Below are 25964 nucleotides of genomic sequence, written 5' to 3' on the forward strand. Positions count from 1 at the left end.
TGCGATTGCAGGACGTCCGCAAAAGTAGGATTCGTCCCTTGACATCCAATAGCACCTGCAGCCTCCTGCCGCGTGTCTGGTTGCCTAACATACCCATGCTTGGCAGCTGATGGGCTGAAGGTACATTGGAAGGATCGAACGTACTCACTTCAACAATCCCTACAAACAAGCTCTTCTTATCCCCAACCATGGGCGCGCTTGAATTCATCTGCGATCGAAGGTTCCACCGCAGTTTCGTGCTTCCCGCCGACCCTGATGCCGACCGACCCAAACCCTATCATGTATCCTACTCCGACTTTGGCGACGCCGACAGCAACGCAGTCGTCTTATTTTGTGGAGCGATGTTTGGCCAGCGCCTGTCTTACTCCCCTTTGGATCAATTAGCAAAGAGGCATCATGTCCGAATTATTCATCCGGATCGTCCTGGGGTTGGTGGCAGTGATGCTGTGAAGCCTGAGAAGCGGATTCAGACCTGGCTCGGTTGGTGAACACGTTCTCTCACAAAGGCGGCTAACTCATCCACGTAGAAATGGTTCCCCAACTCCTGGCGCATTTGAATATCGAGCATGTCTCGGTTGCTAGTCACAGTGGGGGTGACATCTACCTCGTGAACCTTATCCTCGCCTATCCACACCTGCTGAATCCCAATCATCCATACGTCTGTTTCTTCGCTCCATGGGTACACTACTCCCACACGAAGATGACGCATCTACAGGCTACTGGGCTTCTTCCCGCGTCTCTAATAGGGAAAATGGGCCCCGTTGCCAGATTCATCAATCAGAATGTCGTTCCGCTGGTTGGCTTGAGCGGCACCCTCGTTCAAGGAATATCCACTTCATTGTCGCGCTCAAGCCCTACTGCAGGCCCAGTCGCTCTTGCAGCGCCCGAAACAACTGAGCCCAGAGAGCCAAATGATGGCTCCCACGACACTCTCTACGATGTCGCACTTGACGATCCAAAAGTCGTGGATGACCTGCGAAACCACATTACCAAGTTCGTTTTCGCAGAGTCCGTGGACGGCGTCTCAATGGACACACAGATGTTTTTGAGGCGCTCTGTTCCATGGAGTACTCCCATAGTCGAATGGGAAGATCTTAACGACGCGGTACAGCTCCTGTCCAAGACCATTGGCGAAGATGATCGGCTGGCAGGAAACAGACGGGTCTGGGATATCGACTGCATGCACGCAGAACAAGACCAGCTGGTCGGCGATAAAGGCAGGGATTGGTTCAACGCGATATGGGTACCAAGCCAAAGCTATGATTACAAAAATGAAGTGCTCCCAGGTACCGATCACGACTTGTTGGTGGACCCTGCCTTTGGTGGGAGCGAGAAATGGTTGCAGCGGGTCAGCGAGTCCTGGCAGACTTCGCAGCCTATCGTAGCGGCTCCTTAGCATTAAATTTACCTTTGCATCGTCGCATAGAAGTACGTTAATCGATAGTCAAGCTTTTGGTTTTCCTTTACAAGTATGCAAAAGTGATGACTCGTGCATGCAACGGAGATAACACGGTACTTTGCAGTAACGCCGATCTGACGTCTTCATCCAAGCGAGTCGCAGGGCTGGACACGCGAACACCATCATAGCCCTGCACCGACCATGGCCGAAGACATGCACATAAACCCCCAACGCGCGAAGCAACTCACCGAGAACATCGCGAGTATAACCTCGCGCATCAACGCCGCCCGCCAAGGCAGCAAAGAAGTACGCCCATCCACCCCTTCAATCACCCCAAAACCCACCTGCTAACACGCGACACTCCAGGTCCGCCTCATCGCCGTCTCCAAACTCAAGCCCGCAAACGACATCCTCGCGCTGCACAAGCCCGCGTCCTCATCGCAACAACCCCTCCAAACGCACTTCGGCGAAAACTACGTCCAAGAACTCCTCGAGAAGCACAAAATCCTGCCCCGCTCCATAAAATGGCACATGATTGGCGGATTGCAATCGAACAAGTGCAAGCAGCTCGCTGAACAAGTGCCGAATCTGTGGTGCGTGAGTAGCGTGGATAGTGAGAAGAAGGCGAATGAGCTGGAGAAGGGGAGGAGGGCGTTGGTCGAGAAGGGCGGGGAGGGAGAAGACAAAGTGGAGGGCAAGTTGAGAGTAAAAGTCCAGGTCAACACCTCGGGCGAAGAATCCAAATCCGGCGTCGAGCCCTCCGACACGCTTTCCCTATGCCGGCACATCATAGACAAATGCCCGCATCTCCTCCTCCACGGTCTCATGACTATCGGCGCCATTGCGCGCAGTCAAGCCACGACGCCCGAGACCGAAAACGAGGATTTTGTTAAACTGAAGGAGGTTAGGGATCAGGTGGTTAAGGAGCTAGGGTGGGAAGAGGGACAGTTGGAGTTGAGTATGGGCATGAGTGCGGATTTTGAGGAGGCGATTAAGATGGGGAGTGATGAGGTTAGGGTTGGGAGTCAGATTTTTGGGGAGAGGCCGCAGAAGAAGGATGCGGTTGTTGTGGAGAAGGAGACGAAGGGGGAGAGCTAAAGTGGATTTACTGGACCTATGATGTACGTCGCAACTACAAGGACACCATGGAGAACTCTCTTCGACAGTTCCATGAGCATTCCATCGATACGGAAAGATACCAATGATATTAGATCATTGTGAGTGGACTTTGAGGGTAAAGGTTCAAACGGCTTCTGTGCACATATCGAGGTAGAGAGTCTCATCTCTCGTGTTCTTGTAATGTGAATATGGCTTCACAACGCCTTCTCGTGCGTCTAGACAATCCTAAACTCCCCTTCCGATGCCTTCTCATCCAGTACAAGGTCAACATGATTAGAATTTGATACCTGGGCCGGATGATGTTCCGGTAATATACCGACACGCATGTATGCTCCCTGTGCACCCTCCATAGCTCTCAGAAGTAGCCAATAGGCATCCCTGCGGTTTACGTTCCTGGATAGATCTGATGGACCGTTAACTTCGAAAATACACAGAGCAATGATGTGCGTGTCGTCTTCGAGATCAGTTTTGTCCCAATGCGGATGACACAAAAATGATTTCCCTGATGTCAGGAATGGAGATTGCAGCCTTAGGTCGATATTAGAAGCGAAGCGTATTTCTACCTGCCCGACCAGATACCTGCCTCGTAGAACGATGACTCCATGAGATATCTGACCCATTGGGTCATCTCCTTTGGGTGTTGTCATCACGCTGAGGACAGTGGCGTATGTAGTCGCCTTTGAATTTACTCGTCGATGGAACCAGGCCACTCTGCCTGGAGCCGCAGCCCAAGACCAGGATGGAGCACGCCATTCTTCGAGCTTGCTCGTAATTTCTTGTCCAATGTGCCAACAGAGACTTTGAGCCAAGGTGCTCTCCCAGTGTCCAGCAAGATATCTACCCATCATTGGCGGAACGAGTTTGGCCAGTCCCTGCAAACCGGGAAAGATATCGCTGGGATATGTGAGTGATTTGGTTGTATATATGGCCACAATCTTCTCCCAATAGCTTTGAATCTTGTCGGGCGATGACAACTCAAGCATCCTATCTATTTGGTTCATATCAATCCCGAACGTCCTTTTTCCGTGATATTCGTTACGGCATTCGCAGTTTATGGTATGTCGACATTCCCACCAGAGCTCTTGCTCCATGAAGTGAACAACGCGTTTCGACAGCATCCGTTCCTGGAAAACCCAGCCTCGATCATGTAGTGGAACTTGTAGTCGAGGAACCCATTCGTGGCAATGTAGTTCATATGTCCCCTCATCGTTGTTCTTGAATGCTTTTGTACGCGGTATGTATTCCGCATCAGGTGTCACGAAGCAGCCTTGGGAAGGCCTCAACGCCCATGTCGCGGAGAGAGTTAAAGCTGCATTCGAGTAAATGTCTGACATCCGACTTCCTTCGTGACGCCAATCGTCGGGTGAGTCTTGGATTATACCTAAAACCTAATTAGTCATCGGATGATGGGTCTGGCGCAGATTGCGAGAAAAGGAGACTGACAGAGTGAATCGATCCACAGATAGCTGAAGCCAAGCGCATGAGAGAATTGAATGGCATCTTGATAGGTTTTGGGCAGCTCGTCCCAGGGAAGTTGTACTGCGTATTGCTCCAAAGTTATGGTAGTGGTCTGAATCATGACCTGCCCACCCCAACGGTGACTTAAACAAGCATACTCAGACCGCTCAACGCCTGGAGTGTGTACGCTGGCTTTGGAAGGCCCTTCAATCCGAATTACTCTCGTTGGTAGCTGCGGGATTGAAGACTGGAGACACAGCTGGTGACTCGAAAGGCACTCAGTATACCAGGACTTTAATTTCCTGACAGCGGTCGGGGAACCCGTGTGGTCACTTATCCTTGGTACTGACTGCAGATGGCGCCACGGACTTGCATGTCCTACTGATGTTAGCAAGGGTTACAGAGCGGTTCTGCATCATTCTATCAGATACTAGACGGACCTTTCGGTGAATCGGAGACGTCTTCTCCAGATTTGGGAGGTGTGTTCCTGAGTACAATTACACCACAGATAGTCTCCGTGGTTTTTGGGCGCCAATAATAACCCATGTCGCGCGAGGCCCATTCGCCAGTGTAATTGAAGAATCCTTTCCCAATTCGAACAACTATGTCGCCATTCTGCTCTTTCATCCATCTGAAATAAGGCTTCAAAGCCCAAGCGACGATTTTGCAACCCGAGCAACCTTGCTTCGCGTTACGAACAACGTCTTTTGCGGAGTTATAACGCCTAAGATAAGTTCCAAGTCCGTACTTCTGACGATAGTCAGCGTCCCAGACCTCGTTTCCGAGGTTGAGGCACAAAGGACATATCGACTCAGGAAGAACTTCCACTCCAGCCGCAATGAGCCGTGGCAAATCGTGTGAAGTTCGGCCAGTCTCTAGATCATTTCCCATAGTTGTAATACGCTCTTCTGTTATCCTAGGTAGGTATCTCCCAGCGACAGCTAGCTTGGATAACCTTCTCGAAAGTGGTCTTGATTCCAGAGACTTCAGAGAACTGGCAAGGCTCTGGGGTCTGGGCCTTTCCACAGCAGCTTCGACCATCTTCGCTGGTGGGCAAATGTAGCTTTCAGACGCCGCATACAGACATGCAGAACAAGATAGATCAAGAGAGGTATGAGGTATAAAGAGAATGCGATGGCGCAGGGAGAATGAAAGAGAAGAGGTCCGGTGTTGAGAAGTTGGAGTGCGGCTGAGGAAGGCACAACACAGCCTCGTCACGCGCATGTGGGTCCCCCTCATCAGGCAGCCAGCTCGGCGCGACGCCACCAAAACCATATCGGCATTTTACGTTCGCGTTCGTACATTCAAAAGAATATGGGCACGTGTATTGTGTTTAGGAACAATCCAGGAGATACAAGTCCCGGTCGCAAGTGCGGGCAAAAGGGTGCAACTGCCGACTGTTCCTTCGTTGTACCATGCACTCAGATCCAGTAAAGCGTGTCCCTGCTCGTTCGTTCTTATTTCAAACAAATAACCAATACGACGTCATAATCCTGACCCCAAACTCCGAACACAAAACTCTAACACCATCAACCGGGACGGTAAAGTAATGTCAACGTGCGACTCAGCGCCCTGATCAGTATAATTAAATTTTGGAGCTGCTGGCCTGCAGGAACTCAATCATACCAGCTCGCGAACGCTATCAACCAAAGTCCCCATGCTTAATACTACGCCGTGTCTGGTATGTCTCATCCCTAATTAAGCCAACCCCCTAACGCAACCAAGGGCTGGGTCAGCTTTGGGCTCTGGGATACGGTAACAACGGCGGTGAAAGCAATCTGTGAAAGAGGAAGACTTAATTAGTCTACAATCACGCTTGACAGCAAAGAGTTGGGGATTGAAAAGCATGAGTTGAGCTGCAGAGATGAAGTAAAATTGATCTATCTATTTCCACCTGGCAGATCGAGTTGGCGTTCCAGCAATAATCTTAGCACACTCATAGCCATGGGCCTGAAGACGTCCACGCAAGCCGATGCTGCACGTCTTCTGTTGGAAACGAGGAGACATCAAGAAAGCATCGAATAAGCTACCATGGGTAGGCCATACAGCTCTCTTCCTTAACATGGCCCACCCTCCTGAAACAAGAATTTAGTACCTTGATCGTGAAACCGCCTTTCGGTCTGAGAAGAACTTACCGCCTCAGGTGGGCATTCGCACAGGTTGTTACTGCTACACGCACCACACCTGAAACCAAAGCAATCAATGTCGAAGTCACACCCAAGATCAGTGCAAGACGATTGACGTAAGAAGATGTCGTTCTGGTCTGGAATTCAGTATGAAGAAAAGTGCCTGGCATGGATGGAGGGCAATACCGTGTTTGAGGATATTCTAGGCCGAGGTGGAACTGCGGATACGAGCGTCAGGCTTGATACGAGCGCGAAGATGAGGGTGAAGGTCTTCATGGCTGCTGATGGTCTCGGAAAGGATCGGTTGGTAGAAGGTTTTGGATGGAGTCTTTTGTTTGCGGTGAAACTTAAGGGAGTAATGTCGTGAGTTGAGTAGTTTGGATATGTGTGATATTGCGAAGTCTGAAGCGAATCTTTATACTAAACCAGATGGACACCGAGAGGTAATCAGTCGGTAACGTCATGAGCTTGTATGACAGATACTGATGCCTTGTAGCATCATCATGCTTTGGTCTACGTCAGTTGGTCCAGGGTAAGACAGTTTGGAAGTGGATATCGAACACATACATCACTATCCGTAGACGCATCTGCATCTGATGACATCGCCTCATCCAATCACAAGATCTGAGACGGCGAATAAACTCAAGTTCTTACGTCAAATTGGATCCTACGACGTCAGTAGAGCTGCTCAGAGTCCATGATACGAAGCAGTTATCGTTTAGATCGTCAGACATACGTGCTACCCCTTAATCCATTATCCACATTGTATCATGTTAGTACCTCGTGATAAGGCGAACCTCTAATAGAGCATAGCATTTAGACTAGACCCACGTTTTACGCATGCTAATCCTCCTTGAAAACGTCACTTAGGCCTAGACATGCTACAGTAGTACCGTCTCGTGAATCACGCTGCACTGCCACTCGCTAGGTATAGTCGACATAAACGTGCCTTTCATCACGATGTATTCCTAGAAATCGTGCAGCACGCTTTAACACCTGACCCGATCAGTTGTCCTGCTCTTGTGGTGATTCTTCCTCGTGTAAGCAAACTGTTGGTTCGTTTTGCCTACTAAAGCGCGTAGTGGACCTCGCGAGACATGAACGTATGCATACCTAGAAGTTTTAGTCTAGATTGCCACACTCCTTACTGGAGTCCGGCACGAAGCACACATGGATTTTTCTGAGATCCTGGGTGTAAAGAAAGTTTCGCAACTTCTCAAAACTACTTCTATCAGCAAGCACTTCACCTAGGTATCTATGTACGTGCTCGGTAGCGAATGCTACGCTTTCAAGGCAGCTTCTTCATTACCGTGCTTTCCAAGGTTGTCCGGCGTGCGGTAAACAAAACCCACGCTATCCATTTTTCTTCGAGTGGCGTAGAAGAACTCCCTGCAGCCGAACTCATGCGGAGTAAGCAAACGTTATCTTGATACAGCAGCCTAGTGGATTTAAGGCCCCTAAGCTCTGCTAAGGTACGGCCCGCAGCGGGTCATATGCAACATTGTGGTTACAATGGTCAGCGCTTGCAAAGCCGAGTTGCCGCATCAAGCTTGGTTATATAGCTAAGGCTAAATACACTATGTCGCGATTTATATTATTGTCTTCTAATAATAAGAAAGCTTAAGTTAGATTCTTAACTAATAGAAGATATCTAAAAGTTATTCCTTTGCGTTTAGCTTATATAAGATATATATAAAACTATATTTATTTAAATATAAATTCTATTACTTAATAGCTACTACTATTTTTATTTCTTTTTATTTTTTAAACTTTTAATTAACTTATAAACTATAACTATAAAAGTAGTTATTAGTATAAACTTTTTAAAGTAAGTAGCTATAAGTATTACTTATAAAGTATAACTTTTTAAAATTTATTAGTATATAGCTAAGCTATTTAAGTTAATAAAAGAAATTTTTTACTATATTTTTTTTTTTTAAAAAGTTTTTAGCTTAAAAAGTATTACTTATATAGTTAGCTATATTTATAGTAAATAGTATTACTATATACTTTATAAATAGCTATAGTAAATAAAGTTTTTTTAAAGCTACTACTTATATTAACTAAAAATACTAGTATTTTTAAAGCTAGTATATATTTAACTTAAATTTTTAATATTTTTTAAAGTACTAAGTAAAGTAAAAAAAGTAAAAATATTAAAAGTTAGTACTAATATACTATAAAAGCTAGTTATAGTACTTTAAGTATTAACTTAGAATATAAAAATTTAAAATACTAATATAGTATAAGTTATATAAGTAATAAAAATACTAAAGTATATATTTTATATTTTTTTATAGTTAACTTACTTTAGTATATATATAATTTTAAAGTTTAGTTTTTTTATTTTATTTATAGTACTATAATAATATAAAGTAAGATAAGCTACTTATAATTTTTAAATTATATAACTACTATATACGTAAAGGTACTTCTTACTAAATAAGAGAGATTACAATTCTTAGAGAAGATATCTAAATAAGGAAGAATGTAGCGAGACTACCTAGGTACTGCGTGATTAATTAAAAGCCCCACAACAGAGTTTTATGCTACTTACGCCCCGATCCTGCTAGTATTTGGCCCCATTGGTAGGGGATACAGCGAATCGCGAGATGGTGTACATGCACGCACGCAAGGAACTATCCGTCATCCGGTGGCCTCGTTTCTGCATGCACTGCCATATCATGAGAACGGGTGATGTCACTTTTAGTTTGGGTAACGCATTCCCCGCACTGGACATATCTTATTCGCACAGCGGAGCGACGTTCGCGAGAACAGCTTGAAGAGCTCGAGTGCGGCAATTGCACATGCATCCAAATTTCAACGACGAGCGCTGGAAGTTTGTCAATTCGATACTGGATGGCAATATTCACAAACTACATGCTGAGGCTGGTATTTGAATTTACATACCGATGCAGGCGTTCCACCACAATGATATCGCGTGGGGTAGTGCCGTTTGCCTTATTCTACGCCTTACGCCCCAGAGGAGCTAACATTCTACTTTCGGTATACATCTGGACATAGTTTCGGATAGAACGGAGAGAGATCAGCAGTTTCCACTTTTTCGGTTGCTATTCTCCTTGCGTTCGATCAGGAGCATCGGGAGTCACGGCTACGACTGTCGCTGGTTAAACCAAACGGAGTCTACAGGACTGTGTTGAGATGCACAAAGCCAGTAGATTACGCCCGGGCAGTCTACAAGGACTGATCCGGTGAATATGGTCGCACCAAGAGCAGCTTTCGCTTCGAAATGACGAAGATCATCGACCGATTGCTCCGGGGAGAGGATGGGCTTATTCTCCAAGGCGTACAGCTATAAAATACAATGCAATGGTACCCTCGAGCTTGCGTTTGCACCACACTCGTCGGTATCAGCATTGTGATTATCCCTCGAGCAGCGACTTCACCCAGTCATGCAGTTTTCCAACTCTCTTTACGCAGTTGCGTTTATCCTTGCCACTACGTCCACCAACGCGAACCCTATCGCTATTCAGGCAGAAAGCTCTACTGCGATTGATAAGAGAGCTATCATTGACTGCGGTGGTACGTCTATGTGATGGGGAGAGAATACTCAAGTGCTGATATTGAGAGAATAGAATCCTACCGCTTCACCCAGTCTGCTCAAGACAAAGGGTCAGCCACATGCTAACCCGCTGTTGGGTCAGAATGCTGATGTCTCTTAAGCTATAACGATGCAATTGGTCACCTTGACGCAGGTACTACGGTGACTGCTGCAGGGCAAGCAAAGAGTGAGTACCAAGCCCGATATACAAAACAAGTTCTTTGCTAACGACGCATGACAGCTGAATGTTAGTCTCACTGTGACAGAGGCGTCGCTTATACGTACACTAATCCTTCTTCACTGTAGATCCTGCTTATTATGGCGACTCGGGAGGAGTCATCACAAAGCCTGAGTGCAAAGCCGCGGATGTCATTGATCTCCGCGAATATCCGGTTTTTGTCACAGGTGCTACATTCGTTGATGGAATGCAAGCCGGACAGGAGCGGGTGGTGATTGCACGGACTCCCAACCGTGGGCGCGTGAAGTGCGGTATCATCAGTCACCGAGGCCAACCCAGTGGCCAGTTCAAGTTGTGCGGTGTGTAGTTGCGCTGGGTTAATACAAGGATTGGATGATCTTGTTGCTTCCAGGTTGGAATATAGGAGGAACTAGCAACACTCGTTACTTAGTGTAGCGACTCACGATACGTCTCTCTTTCATCGTCTTCGTGTAGTACCGCTCTTTACTTCTGTGCCACATTAATCGCTCATACAATGAATGCAAGACCACAAATCTCTCCGCTACACGGCTCGTGCTAAAAGTGACATGGTGATGATCGAGTGCTGAGGTCCAGAGATGCCAGAGTTGTGATTGGCTGATGACTTGGACCACTTACAAGTCTGCGTTGATGCTGAGCTGGGTTCTAGTCACGTATTCAACAAAGTTGACATGCGGCTAGCGGCATGACCTATCTGCGACTTAGAAACCAGGCAGCAGCCAAGTCTTGACGATCTGACGTAACAGCATGCGCTAGATCGTGAGTCTGGCATCCTTCCGTATTGCACTGATAGTAAGATGACGTAGTTGGACAGGTCAGAATTGTGGGCGGGTCTAGGGTCTTCGACATAAGGCCATGGTCACCCGACCATCGATACCCCGGCCCCCTCCAATACTCTCTCACTTTTACTCAGTCCCGTCGAAGGACCTTCCTAATATACGACTTACATCTCCTATCCGAAAGATTATCGAACCGTAGCCTGAAGCGAACATGGCCAGCGATTGGTTACAGAATCAAGAAGAGGGTTGGCTAGGCCGCCTTCTTAAGGGAGATTCTGGGGCCATTGCAAAGGAATCCACATTGTGGCAGCTCTACCGCATTTTTGAGGATACAATGACTGGCAAAGCCTCGGCCAAGGACTCGGCGTCTAAAACAGCTTCTCTCGTCTCCTCTGAACCGAAAGCCTGGTATGACGTTATTGGGATATATGTCACCTCCGCAGAAAGGATCGCGGACGAAGAGGCGCTGAAAGCGCTGGTGGACTACATTGTGGAACTGGCAAGTCTTCCCGACGCTATCAACGAGAGTCATGAAACGGTCGTCATCGATCACATTGGCCACGCCGGGGCGTCAGTGCCCATTGAGCCAGGAGAACCTCTCGTCATGGGGTCTGGGGGCAAGAGACTGTGGAGGGACTTGCCAGACTTGAGTATGGAAATAACAGAGCGCTTCCAAGGTAAAATATGCCCACAATGTGCGGTAGATGCTTTGTTCGTTGGCTTACTCGTCAGCATAGGGCCCGAGCAGTACCTTTCAGATACACCGTCACCAGCGGACCTTGAAACTGCAAAGACGTTATGGAAGAACTTCAATACTTTCCTCGCCCTCAGAGCCACAAGCGATAGGGCGCAGACAATTCCAGTTCTTGCAAATGGGATTCGCATGGCCCGCATGACCTTGGCGACAGCCCTTGAACACTCACCAAACACACGTAGGGGCAAGAAGACTGATCTGCACATACCCGCTGCCGAGGCATGGTTCCGGATTGCGGGAGATGAGATTGAAAAGCTTTGTGAAGCTGGGACGGAGACTTTGCCCCCGGGTGATCTTTGGGCCAGTCAAGGGGGCGGGGATGTTTGCGACAGTGCTAGATTGGAGTTCTGGAAGAGGAGGATGTCTGAGTTGGGAGCCAAATATGGGGAAGCAGCGTAGGCTTCGGGCCTTGTGGATGTAGCCTGGTCGCTTGAGAAGGGATCGCGAGGTCTGGCAGGTGCCGTAGGTGCGAGGCAGCAAGACACACCAGCCACGACTTCACGCAAGAATATACTATTAGATAGGGAGTATCACAACTTGAAGAGCCTATAGGGCGCTAGGGAGCACGCAACTGCGACTGTCTCCACAGGGCAAGTCGCAACAACTCGTACTGCGTCTACCTAGGTATGCTAGCCTAAAGTAACGTTGATATCTGAGTATGCAGGCTTTCGCTATTCTAATCGTGAGACTCTTGATTTGTTGACGCGATGGTTAATCTAATGGTGGCTCGTTGATTAGTAGTGTGGCAGTGCCTGCATGCACACTTACCCCACCAAGGCTGAGCATGCCTTGCCTCAGATGCGACTCCGCCCTACGCCTCTCTCTTTAGCTTCCGTCCATCATATATTCTTACGTGCTAGTTCCCGAGGTCTCCTCTCGTCCCCATTCACCATCCCATCATGTCGTTCGGCTTTTCTGTTGGCGACTTGATTGGTGCAGCAAACTTAACATATCGTTTAATCAGAGCGGTCCAAGGCAGCCACGATGCAGGTGAAGATTATCGAAACGCGGTCCATGAGCTAGGATGTATGCAGCAAGCATTCATGCGGGTGAGCTGTCTAGGCTCAAGTCGGAACGTCTCTCAAGCTACATTCGAATCCGCATCGTATATCATCATGGGGGCCATGAGCGTCATCCAAGACTATCTTGATAAGACTAAAAAGTACGAACGAAGACTAGGTAAGCTAGGAACTTCGGGCATAGCGCAGAATTGGAGGAAGTTCGGGTGGACTTTGTACAAGGCGGACGACATGAAGGAGTTGAGAGAAACGCTGCACAAAAGGCTCACTTCATTGAATGTGTTATTAGTGGCTGCCAATCTGTAAGTTGAGAAGTCTGCATACTTTGTACATTCGCTAACTTGGTATTGGAGTGAGCCCATCGGTACTGGCGACGCCGCGAGGTACGCAGTAAGTGACGAGCAGCCATCATCGAGAAATCGTAGCGCATCGACCACCCAAAACGACTCGAGCGCCAAGGAGCCAGTGCCAGCTGGGGAATCGCAGCCTCTTGGTTCAAGCACTGGCAACGAAGAGTCGTTAGGAGCCGAGTCTAGAACGCCTATCCCGTCGATAGAAGCTGAACCGGACCTCGATACGGCAAGTCTGACATCCATACCTTTTTCTCTGTCGACGTTCTCGCCTGTGGAGCTGAGATTGTTGATCACGGACCCCACAAGGCGCTCGGCCAGAATCAGAGAGATTGCTGGACTGATGCGAACTTTGATCTCAATGGGTGATCATCAACTGGATATAGACAACCCCAAGGAATTTATCTTGCTACTAGATCGAATCTGCGCCGAATTCCATAACGACCACGACAAACAGCCCATCAGTTTCAAGGATGCAGTAGGGCGAAAATTTAGTTTCCCATGGCACGTATGCAAGACATGGAAGGTAAGACTAAGCATCTCCAGCCTTGAATGACCATGTTGCTGACTTGGAGCTAAGGGAATGGAAGAACTGATTAAGCTAGCTTTCCTCCACGTCGATGTGATTGGACCACATGTGCACGAAGGACACTATGACCTCGTCGGCCCTGATGGCGAGATCATATTGCCACAGGTGTGGGAAACTATGATACAGCCTGGCTGGGCTGTCACAATGCATATGTGGCCCATGCCCGAACCTACACCTCCGCCAGAGCCGCCCAAGAAAAAGTCACCATATGTTCAGAGCGATCCGACCAACCAATCATGGGCAAGGACCAGCCGCACGTCCACACCAGAAGAGAAGGTCGTGAAAGAATGAGCAGATGACCGGAACGCCAAATTGTAGCAGAAAGCAGCGTGGCAGATACATCATCGGGATAAGGAAGCTTTGATGCTCACATATGTGAGCGCGGCGGAGACAATACTCATGCGCGCCATCCACAACACCACAAAAGCTCGTCAATAGGCCTACATTTCATTATTACGTAGCTCCCGATAACTCGCAGATAGCTTGTATAATACAAACAATACTTAAGCAGCCGGATCTAAGAATCCCTCCAACGTCTCGTAGTTCAACGGCTTGAACAACTCGTTGCTCAAATCCGCGCCGCTACTGCCCAGCAAGCCTTCGAAGTTCTCGAACGCTGCGTCGAAATTCAACCAGTCTGGTGACTGTTCAGCGAAACCGAAACCCGCGGGTGGGCCCGTCATAGGCGCCGCGCGATCTGCACGTTCGCTGCTTGTGGGGTGTTGACCGGGTGTAGGAGCGCTTATCGGGTTGAGAAGACTGTTCATGGGTGAATTGGCGTGAGGATGATTTTGATGCTGCTGGAGTCGAGGGTCGATAGGCGTCTCACCCATGTTCTGCGACCAGGGTTGTGACTGGTTTTGCGGTGGCAACTGGTTGTTGTGTGTATTTTGCAGTGCTGGCGGCTCCGTCTTCGGCTCGGTCGGTCGGGGTTCGGCTGGAACCGGTACCGGTGTATTGACAGCGTTGGTGTTGCGCCCTGCTGCATTGCTAAGTACAGCTCGTCCGAGATCAGCTGTCGTGCCTGCAGACCACCACGAGTTTCGTAAACGATCGAGGAGGCGGACGCATTGCTTCAATTCTTCGGTAGCGCGGTTAACGTGCACCTTCAGGCGCCTAGATCGGAAGTGGCGATACACTACGCTGAGGGCTACACCGAGCGCGTAGGGTACGATCGGAAGCGGTGGGAGGAGTTCGGGGGATTCAGCGTTGAGAAGATGGATCACTCGTGTCGCGGAGAGACTCTGTCGGACGTAAGAGGGCGTTGACTTGACCGGCGCGTTGATGGAGAGGGATTTGTGGGAGGCCATGCACATGGTGTGATGGAAAAGCGATAGAAGACCTGAAAATATTAGCAAAAATGGAAATTCGGAATTTGAAGCAGCTTACTCATGATAGGGCCATCGAGCTTGTCTTCGCCGTCTCCAACCATCTCTTCAAATCCTAGGAAGTCATCACCTTCCCAACCTGTCTCTTCAGCAGCTCTGCCAGGCCTATAGTAGTCGATGACCTTGTCCAACATCTCGGAGATTTGAAGCCAAATTCCAAATGGGCTTGATCTCTTTTCGGGGTCTTGAGGGAGCTGTCTCAAACTGTTGTCGCGATCATGCATCAGCAAAGGCCTTCCGTTCATACAAGCGTTAATCTTATCCAGACTCCAAAGACACCAGAAGACGTCCTCCAGATTGCCTTGAGATTCCGAACTTTGGTTTTTCCATTGATGTCCAAATTGGAGGCCGAAGGTATGCGCGTGATGGATGGCTTGTGCAAGATGCATGGAGGCTTGCTCAGCGCCATCTGGGCCTTCGCAATGAAGTGATATGAGAGCAAGCACCTGGATGAGCACGACGCGATTCTTCTCTAGCTTTGCTTCGATCCCAACAATGACGGCATTGTAGAGCCTTTGAGAGAACTCGCGTGGATTGAGTGGCTGGGTCTCGTTACCCAAATAAAGGTGCTTGGCGGCTGTTGCGTGTTTTGAAGCGACAATACAAATTGCTTGCATCAGAATTCGAGGTTCCCGACCATAGTTGTACTGCTCGTAGAACAGCTCCTTGTCCACAAGCGGGAGCAGCGGATGGACGTAGCTGAAGTAGATCTCGAGAAGCGCAGTTTGGTTCATACGAGAAGGGAGTATATCAACTCCGACCGCGTCTAGGTAGGTTAGGAGAGCCCTAGATACCTGAGCCTCCTGGTTGGAATGCGGACCTGTTTCTACTATCCGCGAAGCGCCTGAACCCACTTGCGACGATGCCTGTCTCTGATCTCGTTCTTCGATCCATTGTCCAATGGGAGGATGGCTGGGCGACTGAGCAGTCTTTCCACGCTCGGAGTGAACTTGCTCTCGCAAGACGGCTTCAGGGTTGAGATAGCCCAAGAAGTTGGGTGGTGTTTGGACTGTGTGGTCCGAGGCCGGGCTTTGCGGCGGCGGCATTGTGGATTGAGCATGACCGTAGTCTCCACGCGCCCCCCTGGGATCATGATAATGTCCGTTCGTAGAAGGGCTGTCTGAGGATGTCGGATTGCTTCCGCCACCAATTTGGGGAACGCTGCCGCCACCCGTGGCTCCCTCGTCATCATCGAACGTATGCGAGCACCTTTTCTAGTATAGCGTCAAATGATGGCCTTCAGAAGTTTACTGCTAGAACTTACTCTTCTCTTCTTGCATGATTCGCAGGCGCGGTGGACTCCTGCGCGACGCTGTTAGCTGCTGCTGCTTGTTGTGTTGCGCACGGTCTATACGCACTTTTGCGCTTTCGGAAAAACTCGTTATTCGCAGCAAATGTTATCATTGTCGACATGTCGGCGGCCTGTGAGCGCGCTTCGTTCAGACAGCGCAGGTTGTGTATCGCAGGTAAGAGTCGCTTGGTCTCCGTAAGACAACACGAGGGTGACGTTGCCAAGGTGGTGTTTCGTACACGTGATACGGTCGCGCGCCTGCCGCCTCCGCATTTGTTGGCGCTTGTGGAGCCGAGGCGATGGATTGGCCGCCAAAACCGTGAAACCGCAGGCATCACGAAGCTGCCCTACCGTTCGCATATTGCGGAGCAGCCCGGCTCGTCAATGTTGCTCACATCAACCTATACCCTGAAGCATACGGTGTGGTTTATTGTTAAGATACTAACAGGCAGAAGCCGATGTATGCGTCAGGCCGTGTTTCTGTCGTAAATATCACAACACGGCAACAGCGACCTTTCGCGGAGCTCATCTCGATACGGTCTCGTACTGCCTCGCTCGCCTTCCGTCCGTCCCGTCTCGCTCTATCACCGATACGGTTGCGCCTCCTATCACCGATAGTGCTGCTAATTAGACTCGCTCTAGTCGTATCCCCGCACCGAGAGACACGAGTACTTCCGTCTCTTACTTTGTTTCACATTTGAGAGTTCCTCTCAATATCATTCGCAAAAGCTACAGATAGCTCGTTTCGATGCGCCATCGCAGCATCAGTGGATGGCAACTGAAGCAGCCCTGGAGGGCATCCCACGCCCGTTCTAATCTTGCGTACCTTTCTCGGGCCTTCATATGCCAGGCGCGGACCACGTACCTGGAGAAACCATGGTGATAGCATCTGACAACCCTTACCGCACGCTTCATCGATATGATTCGGATGACATGACAGGCCTCCCATTACCGGTGCGCGTTCCATGTCGTGCGGAATGGACAAATGGACCAACAAACCGATCCAAAAACAGGACATCCGGGAGGCACTTACCAACGTTTCATGGCTTGTCGAACTCACAATATAGGGGCCTGGATGCCTTCAACACGCCTGAACGTATCCATATGTTCGGCGTAACCAGCATGTATCTGTCCGACGATGCTTTCATCATATGGCCAACTCAATTTGGTGTCACGTGTATGTCAAGCCGTTTGTCGCTCAGAGAGATTGCTCTGTCACCCAACGTGACGGTATTGATCACAAACTCATCGGACTCCCAGCTATAAGTGCATGAATGTAGAAGCTACCAATCCGCCCGATTAATATCTAGTATGGTCGAGCCAGAAGCCGGTATCATGCGCCTTGCACGCGAGACTCGTCAGATGATTTACGATTACATCGTCAGCGACACCCCAGATCGGACTATCAGAGTGACACTGGTCAAGTCGACACTGAAATCGAAAGACAAGCTTCAGAAAGACAAGCCCCAGAAGGAAGAGCCCCCGAAAGACAAGCTTCATGTCGAGAATTGGGGAACTATCCTGAATCTTATCTGCACGCATTGGACCTTCGAAAACGAAGTACTATCCTACCTGTACCAAAGCTTTACATTCGTATTGAAGGATAGCGAACGCACTTGTCGCCCCATTGTTGGAGCTTTCTATCGAGCCCTGGCGCCTAAGAACAGAGTCCGTGTACGAAGGATTGCCATTCCTTTCTTTACCATTCGTAACCTTTTCGACCCCGCCCATTTCGATGATTCGTCTGTGCTTCAACGTTCCCAGGAACACCGTCTTAACATCATCGATAATGCCCATCTCCACCCATACGTACTCAAAATCTTGGCTCTAAGCGATGATACACGGCTTCAGAAAGAACAAGCCAAGTTACTCGATGAACTCGTTTATGCGCTCCTCCTATTGAATCAGATGCCGGGTTTGGAGTGCCTCACACTCGGTGTCGACGTCCTTGAGTTCCTAACCGAAAGTATCCTCCGGCCCGAAGGAATCTACCGGGGCGAGCCATCGGTGCCAATATCCGATCTTACTGTTCTCATCGATCAAGTCAGGCAAGGCAAATTGCATCGTTGGCATCGTTTGATCGATGTTCTGGGTGGGATCAGAGGCTTAGGTAAACTGCGCTACGTTCGACTGGAACTAGACTGGAGTAACTTCGTGCAGGACAAATATCAGAGAGCTGGTGTGACATTTGGACCACCATGGTCGAAGGATGTCAAGGAAGAGATGGAGCTACGATTCAGCAAAATGGTCACTGCATGCATCACGAACATGGTTGCGAGGACGGAGTATAAACGTCAGGAGGTATTGGATTTCCCCGGTATTGAAGTTGTCTCGGGGAATGTCTAATGGGCTGTGGTACATCAACAATACATTGGCTGACCCGCATCATATGTATCTGTGAGGACGTCTTCCTCTGTCTTATTTCCAACCCTCCTCCCTCAGTCTCTTCCTAACATCCATCAACGCCCTCCCCAAAAGATTCTTCCCCCACCGATACCGATTCCTCTCCGCATCCTTCTCCGCAAACCCCACGCCCCAAATTCTATCATGCGGACTCGCCTCCACCAACTCCCTCTCTCCAGTAGCCAACAACATGCCTCTCAGATTCTCCGCATCCTCGCTAATCGTAAACTTGTGATAATTCCCTTGAGTCACAATCTCCAGTTTTCCTGTCGCCCAGTCAGCATCGCCCTCCTTCTAATATCATATCGAACAACAGGAAGTACATACGCTCATCCCAAACCTTCTCATCAAACCCGCTAACCATCCGTCCTAGCTCTTTATGCGTCTTCGGATCGGTAGTCTCGAGCATTTCTTTCGCAATGTTTTCGTCGTTGAAACAACGTGCTTTGTGCACCATCATCCACATTTCGGTTGTGACGTAGATTTCGGCATCGAGGGTGAACTTGGACCAGTACCATTGGCAGAGGTAGCCGTTGCCGTCGCGGGGTTGCCAGAAGAAGACTGGTTTGGGGGCTGGCGTCGTTGAGCTGGAAGAGGTGGATGGGTGGGAAACTGTTGTTACGCGCATGGTTGATGTCAGTGCGTTGTGTAGACGGTGGCCGGTGTGCTGGTATTATGTATCTTGTGGGTTATGACGATGTGCGGAGAGTATTGTCTGCTGTAGGGTTGTGACGCGAGTAGGCTTCGTGCACGGTTTGGAATCCGGGTCTAACATGCATAAAGTTCGTGATGATGTGACTCATGCATAGCCGTGCTTTCTCAGGTACCATCGATGCTTTAGGCACTAGTGGTGGTGTTACACCATGGGCGAGCGACGAATTTCCACCCAATGGTAAGAACCGAGTTACATCAACTCGACTTGCTGCCAGCGACAATATAGTGACGCTCATGTATTACCCACATTTCGACTGCAGTTGATGAAGACAAAGGACGGTGTTGTTCGAGCCATGTCAACCATAACACACCCTGACGGATACATTACACTCACATTTTCAGTACATCAACGTAGAACATGGCGAACACCTTCAGGCCTCATCGAAACAATGCATTCTACTGAGAAAACAATAGAGCTACAATGACATTCGTAGCCTGGAAAGCGCCCCTAGTACGAACAAGAGAAGCAAAAGTTTGGGGTATCTTCTTAAACGCCGCACCACCATCGTCTGTCTCGGACCATACTTGCGGAAAGGCAGCCTCGACGCTGACGTCCGACTCCGCTTCGCCCGTCCAATCAAAGCTGATGTGCCAGCTGAGCTTCAGGAGGACGTGTTTGTCTTGCAAGACCAGAGTATCACGACCCAGATTCCTACTCAAGTCCTTCCGTGTGATAGTGTTCGTGGGCTTGCTTTGGTGCCGTGACTGGGCATTCTCGGTGTCTTCTGAAGTCCGGCCTACGAGTAGATGCGCAAACGCAGTCTCGCACTTGTGCCAGTGTTGTGCCCGCTTCTTCGCAATCTCCCAGTACGAGTCCATAGCCCAAGACGCATTACCCAGATCTCTTTCCTGCGCTCTCGCGCGAATAAAAGTGCCCAGTTCACGTTCAGCCCACGGCGAGATTCGTAGAAGTTGCATTTCGATTATCTCACTCGCTAATGCGTCAATGGTGATCGAAACCTGGGCTGTGAGCAGCTTTTGTGGACCGGCGATGTCGATGGTATGCTGCTGGTGGACCCGCCGTGAGGTTGGGGATATCTTGCCGCGGGGCAGGCTGAGTTGTGTGGAGAAGTTGAGTGATGTGAACATTTGGAGGCATGGCAAGGGATCCGCGAGTTCGACTGGGCGATGTGATGGGACGGGCTTTTCCTCTTGTTTCGGCCGTGGTGGAGGAACGGAGAGGGCGGCGAATGGTAGGAACGAACAGAGCAGACTTGATACTGGTGCTGGCTTCTCCAACTCTGTTTCGGTGCCGCTGATATCCGATATGAACTTGCTGGTATTTTGTCAGTCACAGTTTGGCAATCATGGGAGGCTTTTAGACTCACTTGAGACTGTCGCGCTCTGGAGACCGCAGAGTATCCTCTGGACCGCGACGCTGCTCCTTCACGACTTCTTCGATGCATCTTGACACCTGAGACTCCAACTCTTCTACTTCACGTTGTAGACGCGCCTTTTCCTGTTTCCTTCTCTCAATTTCTGGATCTGGAGTCTGCCTCTTCTGTACCACTTCTTGAGTTATCTCTTCGGTTATGTCTTCCACTGGGCCATCTTCTACCGTCCCTGTGAAATCGTCTGATTGTACCGCTGGCGCTCTCGAACTCGGTGGGGGTTGCTTGATGGGATCTCTGACGCGCGAAGGTCGCTTGCTTGGCGAGGAGAATATCATCGTTCGGCGCGGCTGCTTTGATGTTGCGCGGATGTTCTGTGATGGTGTCCCTGGGAGTTCTGGCAGGTCGCTCTCGCTAGGTAGTTCCACTTCGGTCTCTTCCCTTCCTGTGGAGCCATTTCTGGCTGCTACAGGTCGGTTTGGGTTGCGCTTCGGAGATGCGGAGAGAAGATTCGGATAGTTGCGCGCAAGACTGGCTTTGGTAGGCGACGCGAAAGACGGTCGTCGCGGAGGTTTCCTCAGCGGACTTGACGCTTGTTCGGCGGGCGAGCTGGTCCTCCTCCGCTTCGCGGGTGGTTCGTTCATGATGTTCGCATATGAGGCTTTCGCAAGATCCTCAACTTCGGCGCGTATTTGGGGCGCTTTTGTGGTAGTAATATGTCCGGGTTGGGAAAGATGGGCTGGTGGGGTATGCGACGATAACAGTGAATGCGACGCGTCGGCGCGTGTTGTTGCCCTGTCGGCGTTCGCTGCAGCTTTTGCCGACGCTCGGAAAGGCGGCGCAAAATGACGTCGAACCGTCAATCGTTACTTTCAATCAGCTGCGAATTGGCAACCGAGAAGAGTGGCTAACTTCGACATGTCATAACGAAGCGATTTGTGTGACTGCATCATCTCTTCCCAATTGTTTCGGGGCCAATGGAACGCATCGCATACTCCGGGCAACTGGCACTGCGCCAGGAGCTCTGCGCTTCGTGCTTGAAGACATGGCGCAGGTCGCGTGCTTCGATCGAGGCAAGGCGAATAGGACTTCAAAATAGCAATCGGATACAGCGTCGCTACAAAGGCTATGTTGCACCAGAAGGCGAACAAGCCAGGCCTATCACCGGCTTCTATGCAGGTTGGACCCTCACCCACATCGCCAGCGGTACTCGAACTAACGAGATCCAGACATGCTGAAGAAACCGCTGTCGGAAGTACAGCCACTATCCCACACAACGCCCGAGCCGCCAAAAGAGCCACCGAAGACGCAGAAGGAAGAGACATTTGCAAAAGCCCGTATCATCTTCGGGTCTACCACGGCCTTGGAAGAACGTAAACAGGAAATCATGAAATCGTCCCAGAACGTTGCCGGCGTACTGGTCCCTCCGCGACCCGAAGAACCAGACAACTGCTGTATGTCTGGATGCGTGAACTGTGTATGGGACATGTATCGAGATGAGATGGAAGAGTGGGCGGAGAAGAGCGCCCAAGCAAGAGCGGCAATGCAGGCACAACGGCAAGAAGGAAAGGGAACAGGCAGCATGGTGGCAGGAGACACATCACCGAGTCATGTTGCAACGAGTATGGACGATGATGGCGGTGGCAGTGAAACGAATTGGGACACTGGTTTCGATGATGCGGAGAAAGACAAGTTGTTTGACGATATACCCGTGGGCATTCGGGAGTTTATGAGGACGGAGAAGAAGTTGAAGCAGGCGCAGAAGAAGGCTGAAGCCGCTGCAGCAGCGTGAGCTTCGAATTCGGCAATACCCATACAGTCATCTTGCCATTCAAATACCCATCCATTACATATCTTGCGATTTTCCATCCTATGCCCCAAAATAACACCAATTATGCTGCACCCCAAGCTTCCGTCTCGTCTAATCTTCGCCGACATCCACGCCCTTTGCCTGAAGGTCTTTCCGCGCCTCCGCTATTTGCTGCATGAGCTCCTTGTGCGCGTCCGGTACGTCGTTGAAGGTGAAGACTCCCCAGCCGAGCTTGAAGAGAAGGTATGCGCCGAAAGAGATGAGGGCCCAGAAGGGTAGCTATGGTTTGGTTAGCGGCAGCCCAGTACAATAACAATGGAGATGGTGAAGGTAGTGGGGCTGCGCGTTCAGGTAAAGCTAAGACTTACGAAAGGGACAATCTCCTCTTGGATCTTCTGAGGCAGCGGGACGACTTGGAGGAACAGTGAGAGGTAGATCTGTCACATGTTAGCATCCAATCTTGTATATGTAGAGGTAAGGGGCTGCATACGGAGGTGAGGAGCATGCCAATGCTGATGGTCTGCGTGGCGCGCGTCATGTTGGCGAATTGGTTGTTGTAAACGGGTTAAACGAGGGTCGGTGGTCGGAAGAAGTGCGGGTGAGGGCGTGATGTTCGACGTCTGTGGTGGTGAATGTTCGGTGCCAGATCGCTCAATTGCTGCCAAGGGATCTGTGTCCAGGGGTCCAACGGAACCGGCCAAAGGCAAGGCCAACCGCGCGGTGGGTCGACGCTGCCGCAGGAACTCACCCCGTTTCTTTCCGCATCTGCAAAAAACAAGTGGCTGAACTATTGATTGCACTTTTTCTGGAGTTCTCCTGAAACCAATCCGACTAGTAGCCATCACCTGTACGGCGGCTCCGGACGACTGCGAGTAGCCGTTTCATCCTTGCGCAATCTCTACCGCCACTATGCACACTTGAGCTTTGCCACGACTTTGAGCGACTGCGTTTCTTCATCTTCACACTTTTGCGATATGCCATTATCCAATGAGGAGCTTGGCGACTATATAGCGTCTTTAGAGCGCCTACTCCAAGCCAACCCTGCAGGCCAGACCGCTGTCCTCACAGGTTACGTGCATAAGCTCGATGCGTTTGCAGCAAGTGGGGACAATGAGGCCATAGAGAAGACCTTGCAGCTGTTTGGGACGGCTGTTGGCGGTCGGAGTATGTTATGCCTCTGTTCAAAGCCAACCCTGCTGACACTGTATAGAAAGATGGCAGGCCCCGTTCCGCGACAGCGGCATCCTTGCTTATGCTCTTCGTGGCTTGTGTACCGTTCGCCATGAAGATCCCGTAGCAAAGCAATACCTGAGAGTCATCGGCAACTCGGTTGCTGACAATGGTACTGTAACCTGAAGAGACCCTCGTACGACGCAAACAGTCTGACTGGAGTCAAGATACCAACAGAGAGCTCGCCGTGAGAGAGCTCGGAGCCATCGCTGGCTGCCTTCCCTCGCCAGAACTACGCTTGACCACTTTGGCCGTACTTTTCAATCTTTGTAATGATTTTGGTGAGCAATGCCACAGGATCCTCCAGACATGCAGCTCATGCAGATAGAACCCGGCAAAGCTGCAGCGGCTGCCCTCAGACTGGATGCCACAATATGCACCTTCCTAGTACTAGACAGAATCCCGGAAGCAGCCCTGGATTACGCTACGGACCTGCTGAGCTGGACCACAAGCAACCTGAGCGACGCCCAGTTCAAAGACGAGGTTTCGCTGGAGACATTCAAGAGTCTGCTGAACGTGGCACTGCAATACGATGAAGACCATCATCTGGAGTACGTGGCCATCCTGGTACATTACCTCCAAGACCCAGAGTTCCAGCAAAGGATAGCAACACCGAAACTTCTCGACGACCTTGTCACCCTGATGCTGGAGTTTGAGGCCCGATTGGAGCCAGAGGACATCGAAGCCGTCTTCCAGGAACTCGCGACAAGCAAAAACGCAGATACCACCACATCAGACGAGGCGCAGGTTCTTCTGATGGCTCAACTCATTGGGCTGCTATCTGCTGCTTCAGCAACAGATGTCTTTGCACGAAGCTTCAACGTCAGAAGTCCTGTTATCGAGAGGCTGGAAGCAAAGCTGCGCGCACCTTGGGAGAGCGCATACCCATCTACAATATGCGCTTGTGTCATGGTCGGAAATCTGGCCATGTCTGATGAGGTTTGCATAGACATGGTCAAGATCATGGAACTTCACGTTCGATTGATTGTGATTCTCAAGAAGAGCACTAAGCCTGCCCTTCTTTATGCTGCAGCTGGTTTCATGCGGCACCTTACGTTTCCAGAGGCTAACAGGGCTTTGCTTGCAGATGCCGGACTCATGGAAGCGTGTTGTCGCATGCTCGTACTGGACGATCCTTCGGTTCGAGGCGAGGCGGCAGCTATGCTGTGCAAGCTCGTCACTGGCAACTTCTACAATATCGAAAAGGTCATGTACGAGACTGTTGGCCCTGACACAGAAGCCATCGACCCGGACATCTCAGCCGACACCGTAATCTTCTCCCATATTGTCGAGCAAGCCCTCGCTCCGTCCGCACCATTACCAAGCACTACGATGAAGAACCCAATGATCGAGCTTGGCCGCACCATCGTCGCCATGCTACGGTACCTTGGACGACCAAACGCCGAAAAGGACGTTGAAGCAGTGCAAATACAGATCTTACAAGTACCCCAGATAGCCAAACCGATCGCCCAGCTTGTGCGGCAACGCTTCTACCCCGAGGCTCGTTCCGAAGGACTACTCGGCCTAGGCCTACTCGCCCAAACACTTGAGGGCGCTGCAGCCATTGCCGAAGAGATAAAAGAGGACAGCGGCCTCCTCGAAACAATCAAAGAGCACGCCAACGCAACAGAAGCAGGTCTCGCGCAGCAATCCCCATCAACAGCTAGCCGAGATCACCAGAACGCGATTGTGCTGCTCCAGGCGCTGCAGAACAATGCGGTAAGAGAACTCCAAGAAGCCGTCGGGGAAGTACTAAGGACTTCCAGACTGACCAAATGGACGCAATACTCTCGCATTAGACAGTCTCTGTCTAAGCACCAAGGGCGTCGCTCTTCAGGCGACGTCAGCACACTGGGTAGCCCTGGAGGCGCCTCGCCGGGGAGAGTCAGAGAGTTGGCTCGCAGGGCTACTACGGATGCGCCTGGCATGTCGCCGGGGAGGGCGAGGGGGTCTACGCTTGCTAGTGAGACCAATTCAGATGAGCGGCCACGGACTCCTGTGAGGGTTCGGGAGGTTATTGGCGAGATTGAAGAGGTGTCTCCGAAGACAATGATCAAGGAATCGCCGGCGAGGGAACGGTTAAAGGGTAAAGGCATGAAGCGGACCAATACGGCGCCGCAATGATTGCGATGATGGTTATGCCTTATGTTTTTATTATCTACTCTACTTCTTCTTAATAATGCACTCTCCACTTATGACAACTATAACTGGTATTGCTGTTGATGTGATGTGATCGAATGGTTGTGGTCGCCACTACATCTAAACTGCCTGTTCCGAGCGAGACTCACCTAACACCACCTCGCGCCACTTGAAAACCACCGTACATATCAATCAGATAACCCTCAAACGATCTCCAACAAATGGAAGGGAAGCGAAAAGCAGTGAATAATCAGCACGGTGGCGCCTGCGAGTCCTGAGCCTCACT

At 50.2% G+C, this 25964-nt stretch overlaps 9 protein-coding genes across 9 annotated transcripts; 7 read left to right on the forward strand and 2 right to left on the reverse strand.

Annotated features, from left to right (window-relative positions):
- Positions 1 to 751: 751 nt before the first annotated feature.
- Positions 752 to 1396, forward strand: J4E87_004750 (uncharacterized protein; the record flags this gene model as incomplete). The annotated part of the gene is made up of 1 exon (XM_049376368.1): positions 752 to 1396. One exon carries the CDS (start codon positions 752 to 754, stop codon positions 1394 to 1396), a length of 645 nt encoding a protein of 214 aa, XP_049233879.1.
- Positions 1397 to 1600: 204 nt separating this feature from the next.
- Positions 1601 to 2497, forward strand: J4E87_004751 (uncharacterized protein; the record flags this gene model as incomplete). The annotated part of the gene is made up of 2 exons (XM_049376369.1): positions 1601 to 1705; positions 1766 to 2497. The coding sequence occupies 2 exons, from the start codon at positions 1601 to 1603 to the stop codon at positions 2495 to 2497; spliced, it is 837 nt and encodes a 278-aa protein (XP_049233880.1).
- Positions 2498 to 10871: 8374 nt separating this feature from the next.
- On the forward strand, positions 10872 to 11813 carry J4E87_004752 (uncharacterized protein; the record flags this gene model as incomplete). The annotated part of the gene is made up of 1 exon (XM_049376370.1): positions 10872 to 11813. The coding sequence occupies one exon, from the start codon at positions 10872 to 10874 to the stop codon at positions 11811 to 11813; it is 942 nt and encodes a 313-aa protein (XP_049233881.1).
- A 1489-nt stretch (positions 11814 to 13302) lies between these two features.
- J4E87_004753 (uncharacterized protein) lies at positions 13303 to 13663 on the forward strand (the record flags this gene model as incomplete). Its single annotated transcript, XM_049376371.1, has 2 exons — positions 13303 to 13309; positions 13359 to 13663. 2 exons carry the CDS (start codon positions 13303 to 13305, stop codon positions 13661 to 13663), a joined length of 312 nt encoding a protein of 103 aa, XP_049233882.1.
- A 3699-nt stretch (positions 13664 to 17362) lies between these two features.
- Positions 17363 to 18397, forward strand: J4E87_004754 (uncharacterized protein; the record flags this gene model as incomplete). Its single annotated transcript, XM_049376372.1, has 1 exon — positions 17363 to 18397. The coding sequence occupies one exon, from the start codon at positions 17363 to 17365 to the stop codon at positions 18395 to 18397; it is 1035 nt and encodes a 344-aa protein (XP_049233883.1).
- A 1167-nt stretch (positions 18398 to 19564) lies between these two features.
- On the reverse strand, positions 19565 to 21419 carry J4E87_004755 (uncharacterized protein; the record flags this gene model as incomplete). The annotated part of the gene is made up of 3 exons (XM_049376373.1): positions 19565 to 20444; positions 20497 to 21294; positions 21412 to 21419. The coding sequence occupies 3 exons, from the start codon at positions 21417 to 21419 to the stop codon at positions 19565 to 19567; spliced, it is 1686 nt and encodes a 561-aa protein (XP_049233884.1).
- A 57-nt stretch (positions 21420 to 21476) lies between these two features.
- Positions 21477 to 22291, forward strand: J4E87_004756 (uncharacterized protein; the record flags this gene model as incomplete). The annotated part of the gene is made up of 3 exons (XM_049376374.1): positions 21477 to 21532; positions 21599 to 21678; positions 21729 to 22291. 3 exons carry the CDS (start codon positions 21477 to 21479, stop codon positions 22289 to 22291), a joined length of 699 nt encoding a protein of 232 aa, XP_049233885.1.
- Positions 22292 to 22420: 129 nt separating this feature from the next.
- Positions 22421 to 22847, reverse strand: J4E87_004757 (uncharacterized protein; the record flags this gene model as incomplete). Its single annotated transcript, XM_049376375.1, has 3 exons — positions 22421 to 22588; positions 22678 to 22746; positions 22800 to 22847. 3 exons carry the CDS (start codon positions 22845 to 22847, stop codon positions 22421 to 22423), a joined length of 285 nt encoding a protein of 94 aa, XP_049233886.1.
- Positions 22848 to 23811: 964 nt separating this feature from the next.
- Positions 23812 to 25663, forward strand: J4E87_004758 (uncharacterized protein; the record flags this gene model as incomplete). The annotated part of the gene is given in 2 exon segments (XM_049376376.1): positions 23812 to 23820; positions 23837 to 25663. The coding sequence occupies 2 exon segments, from the start codon at positions 23812 to 23814 to the stop codon at positions 25661 to 25663; spliced, it is 1836 nt and encodes a 611-aa protein (XP_049233887.1).
- Between the last annotated feature and the right edge of the window lie 301 nt (positions 25664 to 25964).

This window comes from Alternaria ethzedia (genome assembly GCF_023757985.1).
Source record: "Alternaria ethzedia strain BMP 0044 chromosome Unknown scaffold_9, whole genome shotgun sequence".
Lineage (NCBI taxonomy): Eukaryota > Fungi > Ascomycota > Dothideomycetes > Pleosporales > Pleosporaceae > Alternaria > Alternaria ethzedia.